This window comes from Alternaria alternata (assembly GCF_001642055.1).
Source record: "Alternaria alternata strain SRC1lrK2f unplaced genomic scaffold CC77scaffold_9, whole genome shotgun sequence".
In the NCBI taxonomy this organism is placed as follows: Eukaryota; Fungi; Ascomycota; class Dothideomycetes; order Pleosporales; family Pleosporaceae; genus Alternaria; species Alternaria alternata.
In genome coordinates this window covers 586446-605540 of record NW_017306198.1, presented here as the reverse complement: position 1 = coordinate 605540, position 19095 = coordinate 586446, and the positions used below count along the sequence as shown (strand labels likewise).

Below are 19095 nucleotides of genomic sequence, written 5' to 3'. Positions count from 1 at the left end.
TCGCTCACTTCTGATTTCCAAGCACTTATGTTGTACATCAGGCTGGCTAGTACCAACAAAACGTGCAGCATAATCACTGTGTCTTATGTCATATAAAATTATCTGACCAATAGGATATAGCGCAGGCATGTAGGCCCAGAGCTGGAGTCCAATGCCAATGAGGTAGCCTGATGCCAGGACGTTTCGAGAATACAAGGCTAATATACTTGCACGCTACCACTGCTTTGGAAAGACCAAGCATTATTGGTGCAAGTAGACCCGAGAGAGCGTTCAAGACACTTCAGCCCAACGACAAGGCTACAACGATGCGGTCATCCCGGGCCCCACTGCGGCGCATGCAGGTACTGCGTCGAGTGGACCTCTAACCTCACATGGAAACTGCATTTCTACTATATACGAATGCACCAATGATGGTTACTCATGGTATTTGTTATATCATATTACCGAATGAAACTAAGGACAAATGAGCTTTCGTCCCACAGCGGGTCTTGGTCTTAGTATTTGTGTACAGTCGCTGGACATCGAAATGACATTCTACAACGAACAGGTCAAGCTGATACAACAGAGTAAGCATCAAGGTTGGTTAGCCTTGTCTAACTTCTTACCAGGTATCATGGGCGATCCTCCACGGAACCCTTTCAAGACTTCAGCCGCGCCCTTTTCGCGGATCCTTCCTTTGTATCCCCGTCATAATTGCACTCACAGACCCCGCTGCTTCAAGGCCCCCAGCTTTCATACGCTTGGGTACATTGTACTAGCATCTTGGATCGTTCGACATCCTCGTTCATCACATACCATACTCTGTCTTGCGGCTGATCAATGGATCCCTCAAAATCACACAGCAATAGAAATATTCGCTATGCGCCAACCTACCAGATAAACACTACATCTCATCCGACATCCTTCTATCACTACACATCGATATCACTCAAACAAGAGAGATCGGCTCTTCATCACCTGGCTCTTCCCCAAGTACCTGTTTTGTGGACCTGAATAAGCTGCAAATCGACCACGATCTAAATCACAACTCTCGTCGACACAAGCCAGACAGCTTCAAGAGCTATCTTGCTGAACACCACCTTCATGTGCTACGCAGATGATGCTTGGATGACTGGAAACATGTCTCAGGGTCAGCAATCCAGTCCCAACCAGCCCGCCTCATCCAAAGGTGGTTCATCCGTGACTGCCGAGTCTCCAGAAGCAAGATCAGATGACTGGTCCGACGTGAAAGACCCCAGCGAAAGACGGAAGATTCAGAATAAGCTTGCTCAAAGAAGATTTCGTAAGAAGCACAGATAATACGTACCAGCGAAACTTTGCTAACACAGATAAGGCGACAAGATAAAGGAGCAGAAAGAGGAGACCGAGCGGAATGCAGAGAACCAACGAAGAGCTGGAAGTTCATACGCATCGCCAGAGCCAGAAAACATCGATGCGAGTCAATCACTATCTGGTTTACCGTGGGGCGGCATCTCTATGAAGCACATTGTTGAGAAGGGAAAGAGCAAAGAACAAAGCTCTCAGCGGAATTCTCGCGAGAGTTCTATACATGAAGGCGCATCCTATACGGGAGGAACTCACCCATGACGCACATGCAAAGCAGGATATGGGATGCATATTTGGTTCGAGCAACTATTAATGCATGTTTGTTAACAATTCGTACTATGCTATCGTGTTTTCTTACTGCCCATGGACAGATTTTCCTAATATCATACATTCATATCCTGCAAAAAGACATCCCTCATAAAATGTTACGACGGCTTTGTTATTGTTCATCATGATTCCACAAACATCAGGCAATTGTGCTGAATCGTTTTCTGTCTTTCGCCATCTGTTTGGCAGCACGTTCGAGCTCCCCCCGAAGGTTTGTCTTCGTGTTCTCCATTTCTTCAAATACTTGCGTGTGGTCGGTATCATGTCGCTGAATCAGGGTGTTGAGTAGATGGTCGCCATCCTTTGCGTACATCTCCACAATATCAGTCACACTAGTCTCGTTGTTGACAATATGCCGCATAACCCGCTTCGAGGTGCGTATTAGCACTTCGTTGAGATTGCGCTGATGTGGCTGCAGGCTCGCTTCCCACTGTATCTCGTCAGCTTCCGAAGATGGTACAGGTGGGTCAGTCAAGGGTTCGGGCGCAGCGGATATCGAACTATGGCTACTAGAAGAGCCTGGACGTGGCGGTGAGGAGCGGAATTTGACGGGTGAGGTATTGAAGTCATTAACAACTTGCTGATAGCCTTCGCCATCACCGAAGAAAGTAATATCCTCAAGATTCACATCGTCTTCATCGGGTACCTCCTCAATAGGCATGTCGTCGACGAGTTGCTGAGTTCCTTCAATGGTGTGCTGTAGATACTTCGTGGCTTGTTGGGTCTCTTCGATCGAATTTTGCGAGGCACGGGTGGATTGCTGGCCAGCCATCCATGCTGGAGTCGTTTTGTGCAAACTTGGGTCTTCAGGAGGCTTGCTAGTGCCAGCGACTTTGAGAGGCGTGTGGTTCGAGATGCTCATATCTGGGCCATCATCTGCATCCATTGATTCTTCTCCAGTCAGACGGCGTAGGAACGATGTAGCCATCTTGCCAACGGAACGCCGGCTGAATGGGTCACTTTTGGCGGTCTGCCAATCACCGGTCTTCTTCTCGGAGGCTACGTCGTTACAATCTGCATGGCCAGAAATCGCTGTCGATTCCGCATTTGGCGACGCAGGGGTAGGTTTGCTGTTGCTAGAGAGTATTGAGGTCTCAACAGAAACATCGAGCCACTCGTTGCTGTCTTCGGCGTCATCGGTCACAGGTGGTGAAGACGGCATATACCACAAAGTGTCATTGTCAAAACGCCTTCGTGCTTCCATAGGAGTTTTCGGCCGCGATACTGCTTTTATGGGCGTTCTGTTTGGCTTGGTAGGGGTCGAAGGTGTTTGGGCAACCCTAGTAGGGATTGTCGGCTTCTTGAATGGGAGATCAGAGAGATCGGCAGGTCTCTGGGCACCTATGAGTCCTCCAATTGAGGTGTGCTGTGACGATATGACGGGAGATGGTGGCTTCAGTGGTCTTACAAGCGGATTTGTTTGATCCTGCTCTTTCGAACCGGTCGTGCTTGACTCTACATCGTTACGAGGCTTCTTCCTTGGTTCGTTTTCAGCTGTAGTGTCTGGTGCTGCTTTACGTTTTGTATTCGTCTTCTTCTTTGTTCTTGTTTGAGTTGGTACGAAGTCTTCATTGTCGTCTGCTATATGTTTGGTATGTGGTATGCGTGCCTTTGACTTGCTCTTGACTGTGTTCTTGCCTGGAACAACTTTTGTGCCCTGTAATCTCTTTCGTGGTGATGACATAATGATTGGAGTACCTGAAGCATCATTGTGAGCATTCTCTAAGGCTACGTCGAGATCCTCAGGTTGCGCGTCAGATTCCGCATTGAGTTTCTGAAAGATCTTCTCTTTTGCGGCCTGAGATATACGAGGTAATTTTCCTTTGCTGCGTGTTGTGCGTCTCGATATTGTTGATTGATGCTGCGGCTGGAGTTCGTGGAGCGCCTGTGGATCAGCTTGAGGAGTTTGTGTACGTGGTCGCAGAGAAGCCAAAACGCTACTTTTCTTAGTAGCGATGCGGTCTGTCCGATGCAGCTGAAAGCCACTTTGAAGCGACCTCCTGGTGTTTGAACTCCGGACAGAAGGTGAACTGGCATCAATAGGCATGTTGTGTGGCGTTTCCGAGTGGTGCATATGCACTTTCTTATAAGACTCGATGCGGCTCTTCCACTCCAACGCGTCTCCAGAATGTTTGAACATTAGCGACATCTCGGTCGCGATGCGTTGAGCGGAGTTCAGCCGGTAGCTCCATGGACTTGATTTGATTGTCATGATGAGGTCCCACGGTTCATGCTCTGTATGTTGTTCCTGCGAGTTGTGCAATGCCGACGGCTCTGACCGTATGCTCAAGATGTGCTCGATAGGTATCTCCACAAACTGGCACTCTTTGAGGTATTCGTCAGGCGCAATGATGGTTAACAGTCCAGCCTCGATAAGAGCGATAGGGAAAACACTAGTTGACTCCCGCCATCTGAATTCATCCGAGGCAAATAGTGAGACTAAGTACACGATCGAGGGCTCACCGGTAGGTCCCGTGAGTGCCAGGTCGCTCAGAGCGTCGAGAAAGGTTTGTAAGTCGTGCATCCAATTCGCACCGGCTTTGAGTGGAAAACTTGGCGCACTGTGTCTGACCTTCTCCGACGACCAGAAGCTGCTGTATTCGATGCCTTGCTCCAATGCTTGCCGTATGATAATTCCAGTGATGATCTTAGTCTGTTCTTGTTCTGTACTGCTCAGAATGACGGCACCCAGATTGTGAAGAAGCTGTGTCGACCCTTTAATGTGTGCAGCCACCATGGGCTTCTCCAGCATGCCCGCGAGCGCGATGCCGATCCATCGCCGCCGTACAACGGAAAAATCGGTATTGCAAAAGGCCTCAAGATAACCCTCTGCAACCGAGGGGAGATTCGATCCACTGAAATCGCGTGCAGAGACGAGTTTGTGCAGTTGCGAATTGGACGCGTCGTTGTCCGGCTGCTGGATAGCCGCTTCAAATAAAATCGAGGTCATTACAATGAGAAGTAAAATATGACAAAGATTGGCCTCTCTTGTCCCATGTGAACAAAATTGGGTGGGTGGTTGCTGTGGAAGATGACAAGAAAGTATACTATAGAAAGTGAGAGCGCGGTCGGTAGGGCTGGTGAGGAAGTCGCGTCCCACTGGCGTTTGACGTCACAGTTGCAGGCGCGCGCGAGTTTCGCGTGGCACGATTTGAAACCACGAACACCACCACCCAACCATCATCATTTATTCCTTTTCATCAAAAGGGGTTGCTGCAATCAAAGGAAATCGTTAGGGGCAACCAAGGAGAGCACGAGAAACTAACCAGAGGTGCCTAACCTTACGTCGCTGCTCGCTACGGCTTTCTGAAGCTCTGCATTCGATCGATGCCTGCAGGCATAGATCTAACCGCTACAACATCCATTGCGCCAGTCGCGATCACCGCCGGATTACTTGTAGGATCACAAAATGAAAAAAGCGATGGAGAGGCAACTAGAAGTGTCGGAGTGAAGCGATGGTACGAGTCGGAAAAACAGCTTCGTTCCAAGCGAACGCGCTATGGATGCGCAGGGACCGTAACGGAGAAGCAACGCCCTACCTGCCCAAGGGATGCTAATCTGTCAAAGCATGGCTCGCTGCGACGCAACAGCTCTCGATTACATAGCTTGTAACCTTTGCTACAAATTGATGATGTAGTCTAGTGCGGCGCTAGGTACCTTCCTGATTCCAGAGTTGGCGAGACCGCCGAATGGGAAGGAATAGTATCCTTACGAGCTTTTGCGAGTAGTTTTGTGATCAGCATACAAAGTGTCACTGGCTCGAAAAAATTCTCGCTCACAGTTGTCTGATATTTAAGCTACACCAGTGGTGGTAGACGTTTTTTGGTGGCAGGATTGGTCCTTCGTGTTCTGCAGATAAGCAAATGTTCGCGTCGTGTTTTGGTTCGTCAGATTATCCCTCGTATAAATGACCACGCCGCAATTGTGGCTGAAGCTTATAGTAGGACGGAGAACGGCCAGCTGTCTTCAGTCTTGACAACATCATGGTTGATGATAAAAGTAACAGGTCTGAAAACGCCTGTGCGACCTCTCGTGCACCAGTTGTGCCAAACATCAGCTCGAAGCGATTGCATATCGTTATCACTGGACTGTGGCTTTGTCTTTTCTTATCAGCTTTGGACACCACCATCGTAACGACCGCACTTATCAAGATTTCGAGCGACCTCGATTCTCTCGAGCAGGCAGCATGGCTCATCACCGCATATCTCTTAACCTATAACTGTAGGAGCCCTCTACTCCTGAAAGCTACGACTAATTGACGGTTCAGCATTCTTAATGATCACTGCCAAGTTGAGCGATATCTGGGGTCTCAGGACCCTCCTCTTACTTTGCGCATCGGTATTCCTGATATTTTCTATGGCTTGCGGAGGGGCGCAAACAATGACCCAGCTTATCGTCTTCCGCGCCTTCCAGGGCATCGGAGGATCCGGTCTTTATAGCTTGACATTCGTATCCATCATGAAGATGATTGTACCCGAGAAGATTGGCTTCTACTCTGGCATCGTAAGCTCAGTATTTGCTTTGGCAAATCTGCTAGGTCCTCTACTCGGTGGAATGATCGCTGATCGAACGACCTGGAGATGGATATTTTTCATCAAGTATGCGAAGTGCAAGCCATTTAGCTATTTGAGCTGACTCCCGTAGTGGTCCCGTCATCGGTGTCGCAATGATCATGCTGTTCTACTCGATGCCTGCATTCGATGACGGTAGAACGAATCTACAACGGATACGCCAACTGGATATCTATGGGGGCATCATGTCGGTTTGCTGGCCCATACCACTCATATTTGCCCTACAAGAAGCCGGTTTGTCGCATACCTGGGGCAGTGGTATTATCATTGGACCGTTGGTAGCTGGAGTTGCTCTCTTAGTGCTTTTTGGCTTGTATGAGTCTTGGATACAGTCCCAGACGCAGAAAGCTCCTATCTTCGCCATACACTTTCTTCGAAATGCGCCTATGGCGTTGACCTTATTGTAAGCCCAGAATCTACCAGTCGAGCCTCGCTGACGTCAGAACAGAAGCCAGTTCCTTTTGGGTTTCGCCTTTTACGTCGTCTTCGTTCAGCTTCCCCAGCGCTTCCAGGGCGCGAACTTCACAAGCGCCGAGCGTGCTGGCATCCTCTTACTTCCTGCTACCGTCGTAACCCCGATTGGCGCCATGGCGTCTGGATTAGCAGTGAAGACGGTGCCTGTCGAGATCGTTCTGGTCTGTTCAACGGCAATTGTATGTATTGGAATGGGGCTTCTTGGTAGTTTGCCGACGTACATCCACCTATGGCCAGGACTTTATGGCTACGAGGTTATCACTGGTCTTGCTTTGGGTCTTGCAAGCCCGCCATATTTTGTGCTTGTCGCTACCTCAATTCAAGAAAAGGACATTGCTGTCGGTACTGGCACTCTGAACATGGTGCGCACGCTCGGGGGTTGTGTCGCCGTCGCTATTTGCTCTGCGATACATCGCGAGCACTTGGACAAAGAACTTTCTGGTTTTCTGAGTCGCGAAGAACTCGGCGAAATGCAACGCTCGACCTCAATGGTTGCGCGGTTACCGGACGCTGTGAGAGACCGTGTTGGTGTAGTCTTTGGTGGTAGCTGTAAGTGCCCGTTTCGTACACGTGTATGTATTCAGAAGATTCTGACTAGCTCGAACGTATCAGACAATAAACAGTTCCAAGTCATGATCGCCTTCACTGGGCTCAACGTGATCGTCGCAGTCATCTTGGCTACAGTGAGAAAGAGATCAGGCTTGTTTGGTCTTTCGCCAAGAAGGGAAGAAGGCAATGAATTCATGGAGATTAACAACGGCCAGATCGAGGCCGCAACAAGCGGAGGGCCAGCTCAAGAGCCTAATGGAAAGCAGACTCCCGAAGTAGGCGACTAACTGCAGGCGGGTTGACAATGGCAGCGCACCTCAAAACAAGATTACGAATTTCCCATGGCATACCTAGGTATCCACAATTTCGGTCACGAGGTCCTGTACAGATACAACGCATGTATATGGGTATGTTTGTGGCACTGGAGCTCAAACATCCAGTGATTGCGGCATTGCTGCAATAGTGAACTCGGCAAGACACGAAGCGTGAACGAGAGTCGAATCCTGTTTCGACGCATCGCTGCGCAAATCTCTGAAGATGGTGTTGTTGCTCTCGCCCGAATGAAAGACATATTTGTGGATATACATGGTTAAAAATCGCTTAAGCCCGCACGGTTATTGCTAGCAGATAAGCACTTGCTGGTGTCTAAGCAAGCAACGTCACAAGCGCAGGCTTGTGTGGAAGCTTAGCCGCTCCCCGCATCTCAACCCCCGCACACGTTGCAACACCCTTCACGCTTGAGTGCTCGGCACGTAACGCCTCAATTCTGGGCATCGATGATGCTGCGCCATCAAGATATGAAAGACGTATCTATATCATCGTACAGTGAGGATGAGGCGAGTTCGAGTATTTAAGTGAACATTGCATCGCACCCGGACGTCTTCTGGAGAATGACTACTGGTAGCGTGGGGTATGAACAGTGGGTCTTGTGCGGCACGAGCCTCTTCATCCCAACAGCAGCTTGGTCCTGGTCTTTATGGACGAACTCAGAATCATAGAGAAGATGTCGAACGTCTGGAGTAGACATGTACATTACCATACAACCGGATCTTCTCAAGAACAATGCTTCGCTGATACTTTTGAATCCCGACATGTCGCGGGAGCAGCTTCCATGGTTGTCAGGCAAGAGATCGGCAAACGCTAAGCAATGGATGGTGGGGATTGGATCCTGGAGGAAAGCATACCAGTCACTGCCGTCATCGGAATAGGATTATCATGACTGGACCGTGTGATAGGCGGTTCAATAGCCTCGGGATGATGATATCCCAGCCGCTTGTCCAGTGGTTTCACGGGCGGTGACGTTCTTAAGGGACAGCTCTTCGCTGATCGAGAGCTGGTTCTAGACAAGCAAGTTCCCAGTTCTATGGTTGAAACACTGACTTGTGTTTCTTCGGACCGCGACCTTTGGCATATTTGCCCGAACCTTCTTTGCGCTCTTGGAACTTACTAGCTAGAGTTGACAACGAGGCTTGTCAAGGCTTGGTATCTACCGGCTACTAGCTTGTAACATATTTACACTCGCCAACATGGCCTCAGCAGCAGAACGTCCAATCGATAGGTCGAGCGAGGAAGAGAAGACCATAGGCGAAAAGCATGTCGAAACGGCAAAACATGTTCATACGATCGAAAACCTGCCTGATCCTGACGCTGGTCTCAGCGAAGAAGAGCGCGCTGCTCACGTATGTTGTTTGCTTGCCCAAACCTAAACTCCACTTGATAAGTCAGCTAACACAATCGCAACAGGACAAAGCACTCCTCCGCAAACTCGACTTCCGTCTAATTCCATGGCTCTCATTCCTCTATCTGATTTCCTTCTTGGACCGCACAAACATTGGCAATGCCAAAGTCGACGGTCTGCAAGAAGACCTCAACATGACCAACGGCCAATACAACGCCAGTCTAACCATCTTCTTTGTCAGTTACTCCGTGTTCGAGCCGCTTACAAACGTGCTCTTGAAGAAGTTACGCCCTAGCATCTTCTTGCCATTGATTATGATCTGGTGGGGGATTTGCATGACATGCATGGGTCTCGTGCACAACTATGCCGGGTTGATGACAGCAGTGAGTAACTCTACAGTTGGTAGTGTGAGAGTTAGATTGGGTTGGCTGACGACATGTTTGTAGCGGTGGTGGCTTGGTTGTGCCGAAGCAGGTGAGTTGCGACTGTACGAAATTCATGTGAGACGCATACTGACTTTATGTTTTTCCCTCTGCAGGACTCTTTCCTGGTGTAAATTACTATCTGAGTTGCTGGTGAGGGATTTTCCTGTCCGAACTGCATGTGAGACATACACTAATTTCGATCAATCTCATAGGTACAAACGTTCAGAATTTGGAATCCGAGCTGCTATTTTCTTCTCGGCTGCAGCGCTTGCGGGTAGTTTTGGTGGACTGCTAGCAGCTGGAATCGCGCAAATGGGTGGCGTAGGAGGAAAGCCAGGCTGGGCATGGATCTTCGTAAGTGACCGATATATTCCTCTCTCTATGGTGGCAATGTGTTGTTAACAGCACCTCGCAGATCCTCGAAGGTCTCGCAACCATTTTTGTCGGAATAGCAAGTTACTGGATGGTTCATGACTTCCCTGCCGAAGCCACATTCTTGTCTCCTGACGACCGAGCTCGCGTCCTCCGCCGTCTGCGCGCTGATAAACAGGCCTCAGCTGCGCACGAAGATTTCCAAATGAAGTACTTCTGGCAATCGGTCAAAGACTGGAAAACACTCATGTTCAGCATCATCTACATGGGAGCGGACGGGTCTCTCTATGCCTTTAGTCTTTTCTTGCCCACTATCCTTGCCGGCATGGGTTATACGTCTACAACCGCGAATCTGCTTTCTGTGCCACCATATGCGGTTGCAGCTGTGGTCACGGTGTTGGTCGGTTATATTGCTGATCGCACGCAACAAAGAGGGTACTGCAACATGGGGGTTTCGCTCTTCGGTATCACGGGCTTCGCCATGCTTCTTGGATCCGGAAATCCGAATGTGCAGTACGCCGGTACGTTCTTAGGAGCTATTGGCATTTATCGTAAGTCTTCCTCATCAAGCAATAACACTGGCTGCTTGCATTCTAATATCCCTATCTAGCAACAATAGCGAACACAATTTCCTGGGCCGCCAACAATGTCGAAGGTGTATACAAGCGCGGTGTCACGCTTGGGTTTGTTATCGGCTGGGGCAACATCAACGGCGTCGTTTCATCGAACATCTATCGCAGTAGAGACAAACCACGCTACTTCCTGGGCCATGGCGTGGTGTTGGCGTATCTGACATTATGGCTGCTGGGTGGCAGTATCGTGACGCGGTTTCTGCTCGCATGGGAAAACAAGAAGAGGAGGCAAGGGGCGAGGGACGTTTGGATTGAGGGCAAGAGTGAGAAGGAGATTGAGGAGATGGGTGACAAGAGGCCGGATTTTCTGTATACTCTTTGAGGTATTGGGCGATGGGATCTGGGAAGAAGTGCAAAAATAGTATATTCGGCTGCTCGTGGTATCTGAGACGAAGCCACAGCCTCCAAACAATCGATAGGAACGCATGTTCGCAAGCTTTTAGCTCCTGCGCCCATAAAGTCGAATACATGTCGTAATAGTAACGCCGCCCAATGCAAGTCGTTTTTAGATATCTTCCCCATTTACGCGACAGTCAAGTACTCCAGCTTACGCACCAGTCTTTCGAGACTTGATGCTGTTCGCCCGTTCCTTCCTCTCATTGCGCCTGATCCTCTCTTTTCGCTCTTTCCGACTATCCGCCCTCGCATCGTGGGCCGTACCTGTCTTGGCTTCCTTCTTCTCGTCAACCTCGACCAGCCAGTCGTTCTCACCCTCCTTGTTCTTGCCCTTGTAACCCCATTTGGGTACCCACTCGCCAGAAGCCTCGTCGTATACAAGCTTGCCGTCGCGCTTCTTGTCCTTGATACCCTTCTTCGCAGCGAACTTCTCCCACTTGGTCTTCTCAGCCGCTGTAGGGATGGGCTTCTCGCGGGGTAGAGGTGTGGTTGGCGCAGGGAGGACAAGGTGCACGCCCTCTGAGTTTGACTTGATTTCGCAGGTAGAGAGAAGCTGGTTGATGAGGGCCTGTGCAGCATCGCGGGCCGTTGCAGTGAGAGTTGCTTCGTCGGCGCTGGCAGGGACGGGGTTTGGGTCGTTTGCGAGCAGGTTTCCCAGGTCAAAAGTAAAAGGCGTGGGCTTGTTCACGGCGATGGGGCTTTGTCAAGTCAGCAACGGCGAAGTAGGGGACAAAGCAAGCATGCGACGTACAGTCGGCTGGAGACGGTCGAGTCTGCGACGGAAGCTGCGCCGTTGGCGTGAACGTCCATGGCGCCTCCGTTGATTTCGTCGACGAGGTGAGAATGCGTGGGGGAAACAGCACCTAGCGCGACGCCGCCGTCCATTTCTGTGTCTGACATTTTGAATAGTTTGGGTGGTTTTGGTAGAATTTCACTTTGCGCGCCTGCCAAAAGTTCAGAATAAATTTCGAGTCCGTGCACGAGCGGCGGACCTCCGAGGCTCTGACCATCACAGAATTCGTCTCTAGCATCTCCAATTCGCCCATTGCGGAGGGCCAGCGCCTCGATCACCCGTCATGCCGCCCTCAACATGTCTCCGCAGCCTCTCGCAACTGTCACTTGATGCCGGCGCCCACAGCTGCATCGCCCCGCGCCTGCTACGCCCACAGACAGCCTGCTTTTCCACATCGGCCGCCCGCTATGCTGTGGTACAGAAGAAGAAGGGCATGACCGCCGCCCCAAAGAAGGGTGTCAAGTCTCTGAACACCAAGAAGGGCAGGGGATCCGCAGCAGGCGATTCCGGCAAACGGCCAGCACAAGGAGAGCGGAAAGCCCAGCGCAAGCGCATTGTTCTGAGCAACGACAACGCATTAGAAGTGTCCTCGCTCCAGGACCTCAGCAAGGAAAATGTCCTCAACGAGCAGAATGAGGGCAAGGTCATGGGACTGCCACAGGAAAACGTAGTGGATGCGCTGAGAGCCGTCGAGGCGTTCAAGACGACCCAGGGATGGAGTCTGTTTAGACGGCCGGCAGTGTTGATGAGGAAGGAGGCCATCGAACTCGCGAGACTGTTCAAAGAGGCGGAGAGCTCCAAGAAGACAATACGAAGAATTCTGTCTGGACAAAGAATGAGCGGGAAGAGCACATTGGTACTCCAGGGTCTGACGATGGGTATTCTGCGGGACTGGTTTGTGATCAACCTCCCAGAAGGTACGTGTCGCCATGTCAAGCAAGCGGGATTGTACTGACAACTTTCAGCCCAGAACCTTGTCAACGCTCACACAGAGTATGCACCACTCCCGAACTCAGAACCAATGCAGTACACCCAAGACGCATACACTGCGAACCTCCTCCAGCAAATTCTCCAGTCGAACGGAGCATTCCTCGCGGCGACGAAACTTAGCACACAACCTGAGCTACCTCTCCCGCTTCCTGCAGGTGCTACACTAAAAGAGCTGGCAGCGCTTGGAATGGCCAACCCCGAGGCATCATGGCCCGTCTTTGTTGCGCTATGGAACGAGCTGTCTCTACCCGGTCGTCCACCTATTCTTCTTGCAGTCGACGGTCTATCACACATCATGCGCCACTCTGAGTACATGTCTGCGGAAGTGAAGCCTATTCATGCTCACGACCTGACTCTTGTCCGCCATTTCGTCGATCACCTTTCAGGTCAAAGAAAATTACCCAACGGCGGCATGGTGCTCGGCGCAACATCGCGATCCAACGCACCCGCTTCCCCAGCGATGGACTACTGCATCGAAGCAGCCGAGGCCCGCCAAAAGGGTGCAGGCAAGCTACCACCATGGAACCCCTACAAGAATGTAGATGCACGCGTGATGGAGGCTCTCAAGGGCCTCCACAACGACTCGACTGAATTTGACATTATCAACGTCGGCGGGCTAACCAAGGAAGAGGCCCGGTCGATCATGGAGTACTATGCTGAAAGCGGCATGTTGCGACACCAAGTCAACGAGGGCTTCGTAACGGAGAAGTGGAGCTTGGCGGGTATGGGGAACATTGGCGAGCTGGAGAAGGCCAGTGTCCGAATGCGGTTGTAGGTGTACTATACTGTATCACGATATGTAAAGCACGTGTAGCAATGTCAAGCATCATCTGGTCTTGCTAATTGCAAAGGTACATCCAAGCCAACAGCCTTTCCCATCGCTCCTATCCATATCATCAGATACTCATCCGCTGTAACGTTTCTGTCAAGAGAGGCTTCCATCACGCCAGCCGTCTGACACGGATGGATGAAAAACACAGGTCTGTTGGTGGCCGGATGATCCTATGAAGATCAGTTTGATACCGCGCATGCAGTTGCTTGTCTCACAGTAATAGTGATGCCTCCAATGACACCAACATTCTCAGTCTGTGCCTTGAACTGCAGCGGGACCAGATGCTCGTACAAGGTAGTCATGGTTGGGGGATACCGGTGCTGGGGGTCACGAATGCTGATGTACAGCACAGGCACGCGATAGACTTGTGACAAAACAACATCGTAGTCTACAACCGGCCGGGGTACTACGGTGGTGTCGAGAGCTTCCTACCTGAATTGAGCTCTTGTCGGCAGATGTTGGGCACCCACCCACCTCGTCGTGCTCTACTACCTCATCCACTTCAGTAGCGTCTCGATCCTGCACAGCAGGTATACCTGCAGGGCGCGGCAGATGCGTGGTAATGTTGAGATATACGGTCCCATTTCGGTGGATCTTCTCCACGGATAGCCAGTCTTCCTGCGCGCTACCCTTGAGCTGGAAGCGTCGCTGCAGCCCATCGCAGGCGCGCTCAAAGTTTGTTTCGTCGAGATGAGGAAAAGCGGAGAGCATGCTTTTTCGCAATGTTTCGTCGAGACGATTTTTCGCGGAGTGCTCTGGACGAACAGCATGTCATAGCGAGTAAAATGTTGGGCGGTGGCCAGCTCCGGGCCACTCAAGCAGGGCCGCGGGCTCGCCACGCGCAAATCGGCAGGGGTCGAACGCGACTTCCCCGGCTCCAGGGCTTGGCTGCCTGGAACGTCGTCTAAACCTCGAGGCAGCTGAGCGGCCGTTCAATCTCAGTCGAGCTTAGCGGCCCAGAGTCTCCGCCCTTACTACTTGTTTCTATCATTCGCATCACTATGCTGCCTGCCTAGACACTGGCAATCCACGCGCCCGCATTGACCCGTCAACATCTCGACTCCACTGCTCTCCGTTGTTGTTCAAGATGCCGGCGCAGACTGAGAAAAGTCAGCTCAAGCGAAATCGCGTACGTCGCCCGTCGCCCGTCGCACGAGGCCATGATGTGAATGAGGATGGGCGCTGACGCTTCAATTGTTGTAGTATTCCCAGGGCGAGGAAGCTGAGCCCAAGAGAACTCGCCACTCGCGCCTGTCGCCGCCTCCCAATGGCCGTCTTAAGCAGGGACCGTTGCCTTCGCCCGTCACCCACAAAGAATCCACTGGAGACGCCTCGGAAGGCTACCAAGAAGGCACACAGAGCCCCCCACCCGGCAAGTCAAGTCAGGCAAAGGGCGGGCTTAGTTCGCCCCCATCCGACACCCAGCCCTTTTCGCAGTTCGTCTACCCACCCGAGAGCCGAACATACGCTGTAGAAGATGAGGAGGACGAAAAGGTCTGGGGCTACCTGGTGCCCATGGAAGGCCAGGCCGAGGATGTCCTTGTCTTGCGCAAGCGAGAGGCCTGTCCCGTACCTTCCGCGCTCGTTGGCAAGACTGATGGCACAGAGCGCGTAAACAAGGAAGAGTACAAAGGTCAAGAGGAAAAATACGAGAATGAGAAGCAGGAGCGAGGTGTTCCGTCAGGTGGTTACCTTATCGGTCGTCACCGAGAGTGCGGTAAGTTGCCCTACCATAATATCACTCAGATGAACGCTTCTCTGACGATGTCACAGATCGAGTTCTCAACTCACCGACCGTCTCGAACCGTCACTGTCTGTTTTTCATGGAGAAGAAGGGCGGCGATACCATTGCAGTTGTCGAAGACTTGTCTGGCAACGGCACATTTGTCAACGATACTTTCGTCGGACGGAACAAGCGACGCGAACTGCGCGAAGGCGATGAAATTGCCATCTTGGACCAAGCCCGCTACGTCTTTAGGTACCCGTTGAAGCGCAACACCCACCGGTTCCGACAGCAATACACTATGCAAGAGCAATTAGGCAAAGGACATTTCGCTTCGGTATACCTTGCCGCAGAAAAGTCGTCAGGCGTACGGTATGCAGTGAAGAAGTTCGAGAAGCGCACTGGTCCTGGCGAGAAGTCAAAGGTCGAGGGTCTGCAGCAGGAAATTGCCGTGCTCATGAGTGTCAGCCACCCGGCGCTGCTCTGTCTGAAAGACACTTTCGATGAAGACGACGGTGTCTACCTCGTTCTCGAGTTGGCCACTGAGGGCGAGCTTTTCAACTGGATCGTTATGAAACAAAAATTGACCGAGGAGGAGGCGCGAAAGGTCTTCGTGCAACTGTTCCAAGCGCTTAAGTACCTGGTAAGTGTTCAGACATCTGTGTGGTTCCTTGCTAATAATTATCAGCATGAGCGCAACATCGTTCACAGAGACATCAAGCCTGAGAACATTCTGCTCACAGACAAGGAATTGTCTATCAAATTGGCTGATTTCGGTCTTGCCAAAATCATTGGCGAGGAATCGTTTACGACTACCCTATGTGGAACCCCATCATGTAAGTCGCCTTTTTACAATATACGATGGCATGCTAACGTTTCTTAGATGTTGCGCCTGAGATACTGGAAAACTCAAACCATCGACGTTACACCAGGGCTGTCGATGTCTGGTCATTAGGAGTTGTATTGTACATCTGCCTGTGCGGCTTTCCTCCATTCTCAGATGAGCTGTACAGTCCAGAGAACCCATATACTCTCTCACAGCAGATCAAGATGGGCCGTTTCGATTATCCATCGCCGTACTGGGACTCTGTCGGCGACCCTGCGCTGGATCTTATTGATCGTATGCTCACAGTCGATGTTGAGCAGCGAATAACGATTGATGAATGCCTGGAGCACCCGTGGACTACGCAGGGCAGGATCAGCGTCAACGACAGCACAGACGGTCTTACAGGCGCCATCTCCAAGCTTGATTTCTCCAAACGCAAGGTGCAGCGAGAGCGTACCATGCTCAGCAGCATCAACGACATTAAGGTATCTCGCGTTATCAAAGGCGCTGAAGGCCAAGACCCAGTCAAGGTGTATGAGAAGAACGGAGTTGAGAACGGCACAAAGATGAACGGCAAGACTCACGGCGTTGCAGAGGTAAGACCTGCCGATCAGCGAAATCCCGAGGAGTTTGTCGAGATGGGCGGCAAAGGCGATCAGACGCTGTATTCAGAAGAGGATGACGGTTCCCGCTATGCGACGGACCAGAGCCTTGCATCTGCACAGAGCAAAGGAAAGATCAACTAGGGCAGCATTGGAAGATGGTGTGATATTTCATTCAAGCGGAGCGTCTGGCGTCTTGCGGAGTTTAGTTGTTATGATCAACAGGAGTTCTATAGCAGTACAGGCGGACGTGTAAAATAGTGGGTTAACGGCAAGCACACGTTTTGCGGTCTAGGTCTTTCCACCGAGCATAGCGTAGTAAAGAGTAAATTCTGCACCATGACGATATCTGCTTTGGGTCCTGGATGAGGTGATGTATCCTCGAGCCAATGACACGAAACAGTGTACGATGACAGCAATCTGCTTCGCATGGTCTGTCAGTGGTGCCACCAGCCATTCTCTCCTTGTCAGGTCGGGGGCGCTAGTATCCGCATGCCGGTCCCTGCCAAGACGTCGACACCGACAGTCCAGTCGGATACCGCCCTGTACGGCAGAGGCGACGACTCATTTGTATGATTGGATACCCTGGTCCATGCGCGCCCTCGACTTCTGGGAAATTTATTGAGGCGCGTTCCCCGTCAACATTGTCCTTCAACCACACTTCTGTCGTTGCTTCTTGTTGCCCACCATGGGTTTTCTCGCCAACGTCGCCGGCCCCCTTGGCAACTTTACCTCCAACTCGTCCACGCCCGTCATCGTCGCCGCCGGCTTCGCCTCCTTTATCCTGATCGCCGTCGTCCTCAATGTCTTGAAGCAGCTGCTGCTCAAGAACCCCAATGAGCCGCCTCTCGTCTTCCACTGGCTGCCCGTCATCGGCAACACCGTCACATATGGCATGGACCCGTATGCGTTCTTCTTCGCCAACCAGAAGAAGGTGTGTAGGACGTGCAATGGCCGAATTGAACACAACTGACTAGAAGTAGTATGGCAACGTCTTCACCTTCATTCTCCTCGGTCGCAAGATGACGGTGTGCCTGGACACCACTGGCAACAACTTCATCCTCAACGGAAAGATCAAGGATGTCAATGCCGAGGAGATCTACTCCCCACTCTGCACACCGGTCTTTGGCAAGGATGTCGTCTACGACTGCCCCAACTCGAAGCTCATGGAGCAGAAGAAGGTACGCATGTCCTCGTCTTCTGACCACGTCAACGCTAACGCAAAGACAGTTTGTCAAGTATGGTCTCACCCAAGAGGCTCTCCGCTCCTACGTCACTCTCATCACACAAGAATGCGAAGACTTCATGAAGCGCCACGAGACTTTCAAGGGGCAAAAGGGCACTTTCAACGTCCCCAAGGTCATGGCCGAGCTCACCATCTACACCGCCTCTCGTTCGCTCCAGGGTGAGGAGATCCGCAAGTCGTTCGATTCCAAATTCGCTGAGCTGTACCACGACCTCGACATGGGCTTCTCACCCATCAACTTCATGCTGTCGTGGGCCCCGCTTCCCCACAACCGCGCACGCGACAACGCACGAGAGACGATGATCAAGCTATACTCTGAAGTCGTTCGCAAGAGGAGATCGGGTGCGGCCAAGAAGGACTCACACGACATGATCTGGCACCTGATGGACTGCAAGTACAAGGACGGCACACCAGTTCCTGAGCATGAGATTGCCGGAATTATGATTGCGCTGCTCATGGCTGGTCAACACTCGTCATCCTCGACCATCTCCTGGATTCTGCTACGCTTGGCACAAAACTCACACCTGGTAGAAGAACTCCTTGCTGAGCAAAAGTCTATTCTTGGTGAAGACCTTCCACCTCTGACCTACGAAGACCTCCAGAAGCTACCCCTCCACGCTCAGGTCGTCAAGGAAACCCTTCGTATTCACGCTCCGATCCACTCCATCATGCGCAAGGTCAAGCAACCCCTCGTTGTCGATGGAACCAACTACGTCGTACCCACCACCCACACTCTCATGTCTTCGCCTGGTTTCTCCGCTCAGCTCGACACCCACTTTGTCAACCCCGCTGTCTGGGACCCGCATCGATGGGACCCCGAGCACCAACAGTATGACGAGGAGCGCGACGATGCCGACCAAGAAAAAATCGACTATGGTTGGGGCGTTGTTTCCAAGGGAACAAACTCTCCCTACCTGCCTTTTGGTGCTGGAAGGCATCGTTGCATTGGTGAGCAGTTTGCTTACCTTCAACTGCAAACCATCCTCGTAGCATTCGTGCGCGAGTTCAAGCTGAGGAATGTAGGTGGCAGCAAGGACATTGTTGGCACCGACTACTCGAGTTTGTTCTCCAGGCCATTGGCTCCTGGTATTGTGGAGTGGGAGAGGAGACAGTAGAAGCTGTAATGACTTCTCTTCTTTCCACTTTTTACGACGCATTTCGGGTCTTAATGATGGGCGGATGTAGTTATTGGGGCTTTTTAGGCATGAGATTTTGGTTCTGTTCATGTGAACATAGACTTTGGGATTAGTATCTTAGTTAATACCTTAGGGCATGTGAGGATAAGATGTAATGAAGACAACATAATAGTTTCGTGTGCGCTTAGACATGTAAT

The 19095-nt window shown here is 51.4% G+C and overlaps 10 protein-coding genes across 10 annotated transcripts; 7 read left to right on the top strand and 3 right to left on the bottom strand.

Moving 5' to 3' along the window:
- Nucleotides 1-268: 268 nt before the first annotated feature.
- CC77DRAFT_854755 (hypothetical protein) lies at nucleotides 269-982 on the top strand. Its single transcript, XM_018533443.1, has one exon. It carries the CDS (start codon nucleotides 464-466, stop codon nucleotides 878-880), a length of 417 nt encoding a protein of 138 aa, XP_018386605.1. The 5' UTR covers nucleotides 269-463; the 3' UTR covers nucleotides 881-982.
- A 137-nt stretch (nucleotides 983-1119) lies between these two features.
- On the top strand, nucleotides 1120-1587 carry CC77DRAFT_1060880 (hypothetical protein; the record flags this gene model as incomplete). Its single annotated transcript, XM_018528368.1, has 2 exons — nucleotides 1120-1282; nucleotides 1334-1587. The coding sequence occupies 2 exons, from the start codon at nucleotides 1120-1122 to the stop codon at nucleotides 1585-1587; spliced, it is 417 nt and encodes a 138-aa protein (XP_018386604.1).
- Nucleotides 1588-1690: 103 nt separating this feature from the next.
- CC77DRAFT_854746 (hypothetical protein) lies at nucleotides 1691-4792 on the bottom strand. The gene has a single exon (XM_018533442.1). It carries the CDS (start codon nucleotides 4601-4603, stop codon nucleotides 1793-1795), a length of 2811 nt encoding a protein of 936 aa, XP_018386603.1. The 5' UTR covers nucleotides 4604-4792; the 3' UTR covers nucleotides 1691-1792.
- Nucleotides 4793-5636: 844 nt separating this feature from the next.
- On the top strand, nucleotides 5637-7819 carry CC77DRAFT_1049761 (MFS general substrate transporter; the record flags this gene model as incomplete). The annotated part of the gene is made up of 5 exons (XM_018527586.1): nucleotides 5637-5874; nucleotides 5921-6251; nucleotides 6298-6627; nucleotides 6673-7247; nucleotides 7311-7819. The coding sequence occupies 5 exons, from the start codon at nucleotides 5637-5639 to the stop codon at nucleotides 7532-7534; spliced, it is 1698 nt and encodes a 565-aa protein (XP_018386602.1). The 3' UTR covers nucleotides 7535-7819.
- A 954-nt stretch (nucleotides 7820-8773) lies between these two features.
- CC77DRAFT_934741 (MFS general substrate transporter) lies at nucleotides 8774-10676 on the top strand (the record flags this gene model as incomplete). The annotated part of the gene is made up of 7 exons (XM_018534396.1): nucleotides 8774-8926; nucleotides 8991-9308; nucleotides 9372-9399; nucleotides 9464-9500; nucleotides 9563-9704; nucleotides 9766-10273; nucleotides 10333-10676. 7 exons carry the CDS (start codon nucleotides 8774-8776, stop codon nucleotides 10674-10676), a joined length of 1530 nt encoding a protein of 509 aa, XP_018386601.1.
- Nucleotides 10677-10901: 225 nt separating this feature from the next.
- On the bottom strand, nucleotides 10902-11650 carry CC77DRAFT_1060876 (RRS1-domain-containing protein; the record flags this gene model as incomplete). The annotated part of the gene is made up of 2 exons (XM_018528367.1): nucleotides 10902-11448; nucleotides 11502-11650. 2 exons carry the CDS (start codon nucleotides 11648-11650, stop codon nucleotides 10902-10904), a joined length of 696 nt encoding a protein of 231 aa, XP_018386600.1.
- Nucleotides 11651-11745: 95 nt separating this feature from the next.
- CC77DRAFT_1040203 (hypothetical protein) lies at nucleotides 11746-13644 on the top strand. Its single transcript, XM_018527198.1, has 2 exons — nucleotides 11746-12460; nucleotides 12509-13644. The coding sequence occupies exons 1-2, from the start codon at nucleotides 11827-11829 to the stop codon at nucleotides 13306-13308; spliced, it is 1434 nt and encodes a 477-aa protein (XP_018386599.1). The 5' UTR covers nucleotides 11746-11826; the 3' UTR covers nucleotides 13309-13644.
- CC77DRAFT_1019961 (hypothetical protein) lies at nucleotides 13285-14126 on the bottom strand. The gene is made up of 3 exons (XM_018524951.1): nucleotides 13840-14126; nucleotides 13581-13793; nucleotides 13285-13535 (listed from the first exon to the last, which is right to left on the bottom strand). The coding sequence occupies exons 1-3, from the start codon at nucleotides 14074-14076 to the stop codon at nucleotides 13353-13355; spliced, it is 633 nt and encodes a 210-aa protein (XP_018386598.1). The 5' UTR covers nucleotides 14077-14126; the 3' UTR covers nucleotides 13285-13352.
- On the top strand, nucleotides 14050-16861 carry CC77DRAFT_1019960 (Pkinase-domain-containing protein). Its single transcript, XM_018524950.1, has 5 exons — nucleotides 14050-14494; nucleotides 14569-15082; nucleotides 15139-15731; nucleotides 15777-15924; nucleotides 15972-16861. The coding sequence occupies exons 1-5, from the start codon at nucleotides 14453-14455 to the stop codon at nucleotides 16658-16660; spliced, it is 1986 nt and encodes a 661-aa protein (XP_018386597.1). The 5' UTR covers nucleotides 14050-14452; the 3' UTR covers nucleotides 16661-16861.
- A 343-nt stretch (nucleotides 16862-17204) lies between these two features.
- Nucleotides 17205-18877, top strand: CC77DRAFT_1030793 (cytochrome P450 14a-demethylase; the record flags this gene model as incomplete). Its single annotated transcript, XM_018526615.1, has 3 exons — nucleotides 17205-17450; nucleotides 17500-17697; nucleotides 17747-18877. The coding sequence occupies 3 exons, from the start codon at nucleotides 17205-17207 to the stop codon at nucleotides 18875-18877; spliced, it is 1575 nt and encodes a 524-aa protein (XP_018386596.1).
- Between the last annotated feature and the right edge of the window lie 218 nt (nucleotides 18878-19095).

Bases quoted from the DNA above. Each gene is read 5' to 3' on its own strand.
- CC77DRAFT_854755 (XM_018533443.1), top strand. From the start codon at position 464: ATGAGCTTTCGTCCCACAGCGGGTCTTGGTCTTAGTATTTGTGTACAG.
- CC77DRAFT_1040203 (XM_018527198.1), top strand. From the start codon at position 11,827: ATGCCGCCCTCAACATGTCTCCGCAGCCTCTCGCAACTGTCACTTGAT. The intron at 12,461-12,508 runs GTACGTGTCGCC...GACAACTTTCAG, and splicing joins TGTGATCAACCTCCCAGAAG to CCCAGAACCTTGTCAACGCT.
- CC77DRAFT_1019961 (XM_018524951.1), bottom strand. From the start codon at position 14,076: ATGCTCTCCGCTTTTCCTCATCTCGACGAAACAAACTTTGAGCGCGCC. The intron at 13,794-13,839 runs GTGGGTGGGTGC...CAATTCAGGTAG, and splicing joins AGGTAGTAGAGCACGACGAG to GAAGCTCTCGACACCACCGT. The intron at 13,536-13,580 runs GTGAGACAAGCA...TGATCTTCATAG, and splicing joins TTGGAGGCATCACTATTACT to GATCATCCGGCCACCAACAG.
- CC77DRAFT_1019960 (XM_018524950.1), top strand. From the start codon at position 14,453: ATGCCGGCGCAGACTGAGAAAAGTCAGCTCAAGCGAAATCGC. The intron at 14,495-14,568 runs GTACGTCGCCCG...CAATTGTTGTAG, and splicing joins GTCAGCTCAAGCGAAATCGC to TATTCCCAGGGCGAGGAAGC. The intron at 15,083-15,138 runs GTAAGTTGCCCT...ACGATGTCACAG, and splicing joins CGGTCGTCACCGAGAGTGCG to ATCGAGTTCTCAACTCACCG.
- CC77DRAFT_854746 (XM_018533442.1), bottom strand. From the start codon at position 4,603: ATGACCTCGATTTTATTTGAAGCGGCTATCCAGCAGCCGGACAACGAC.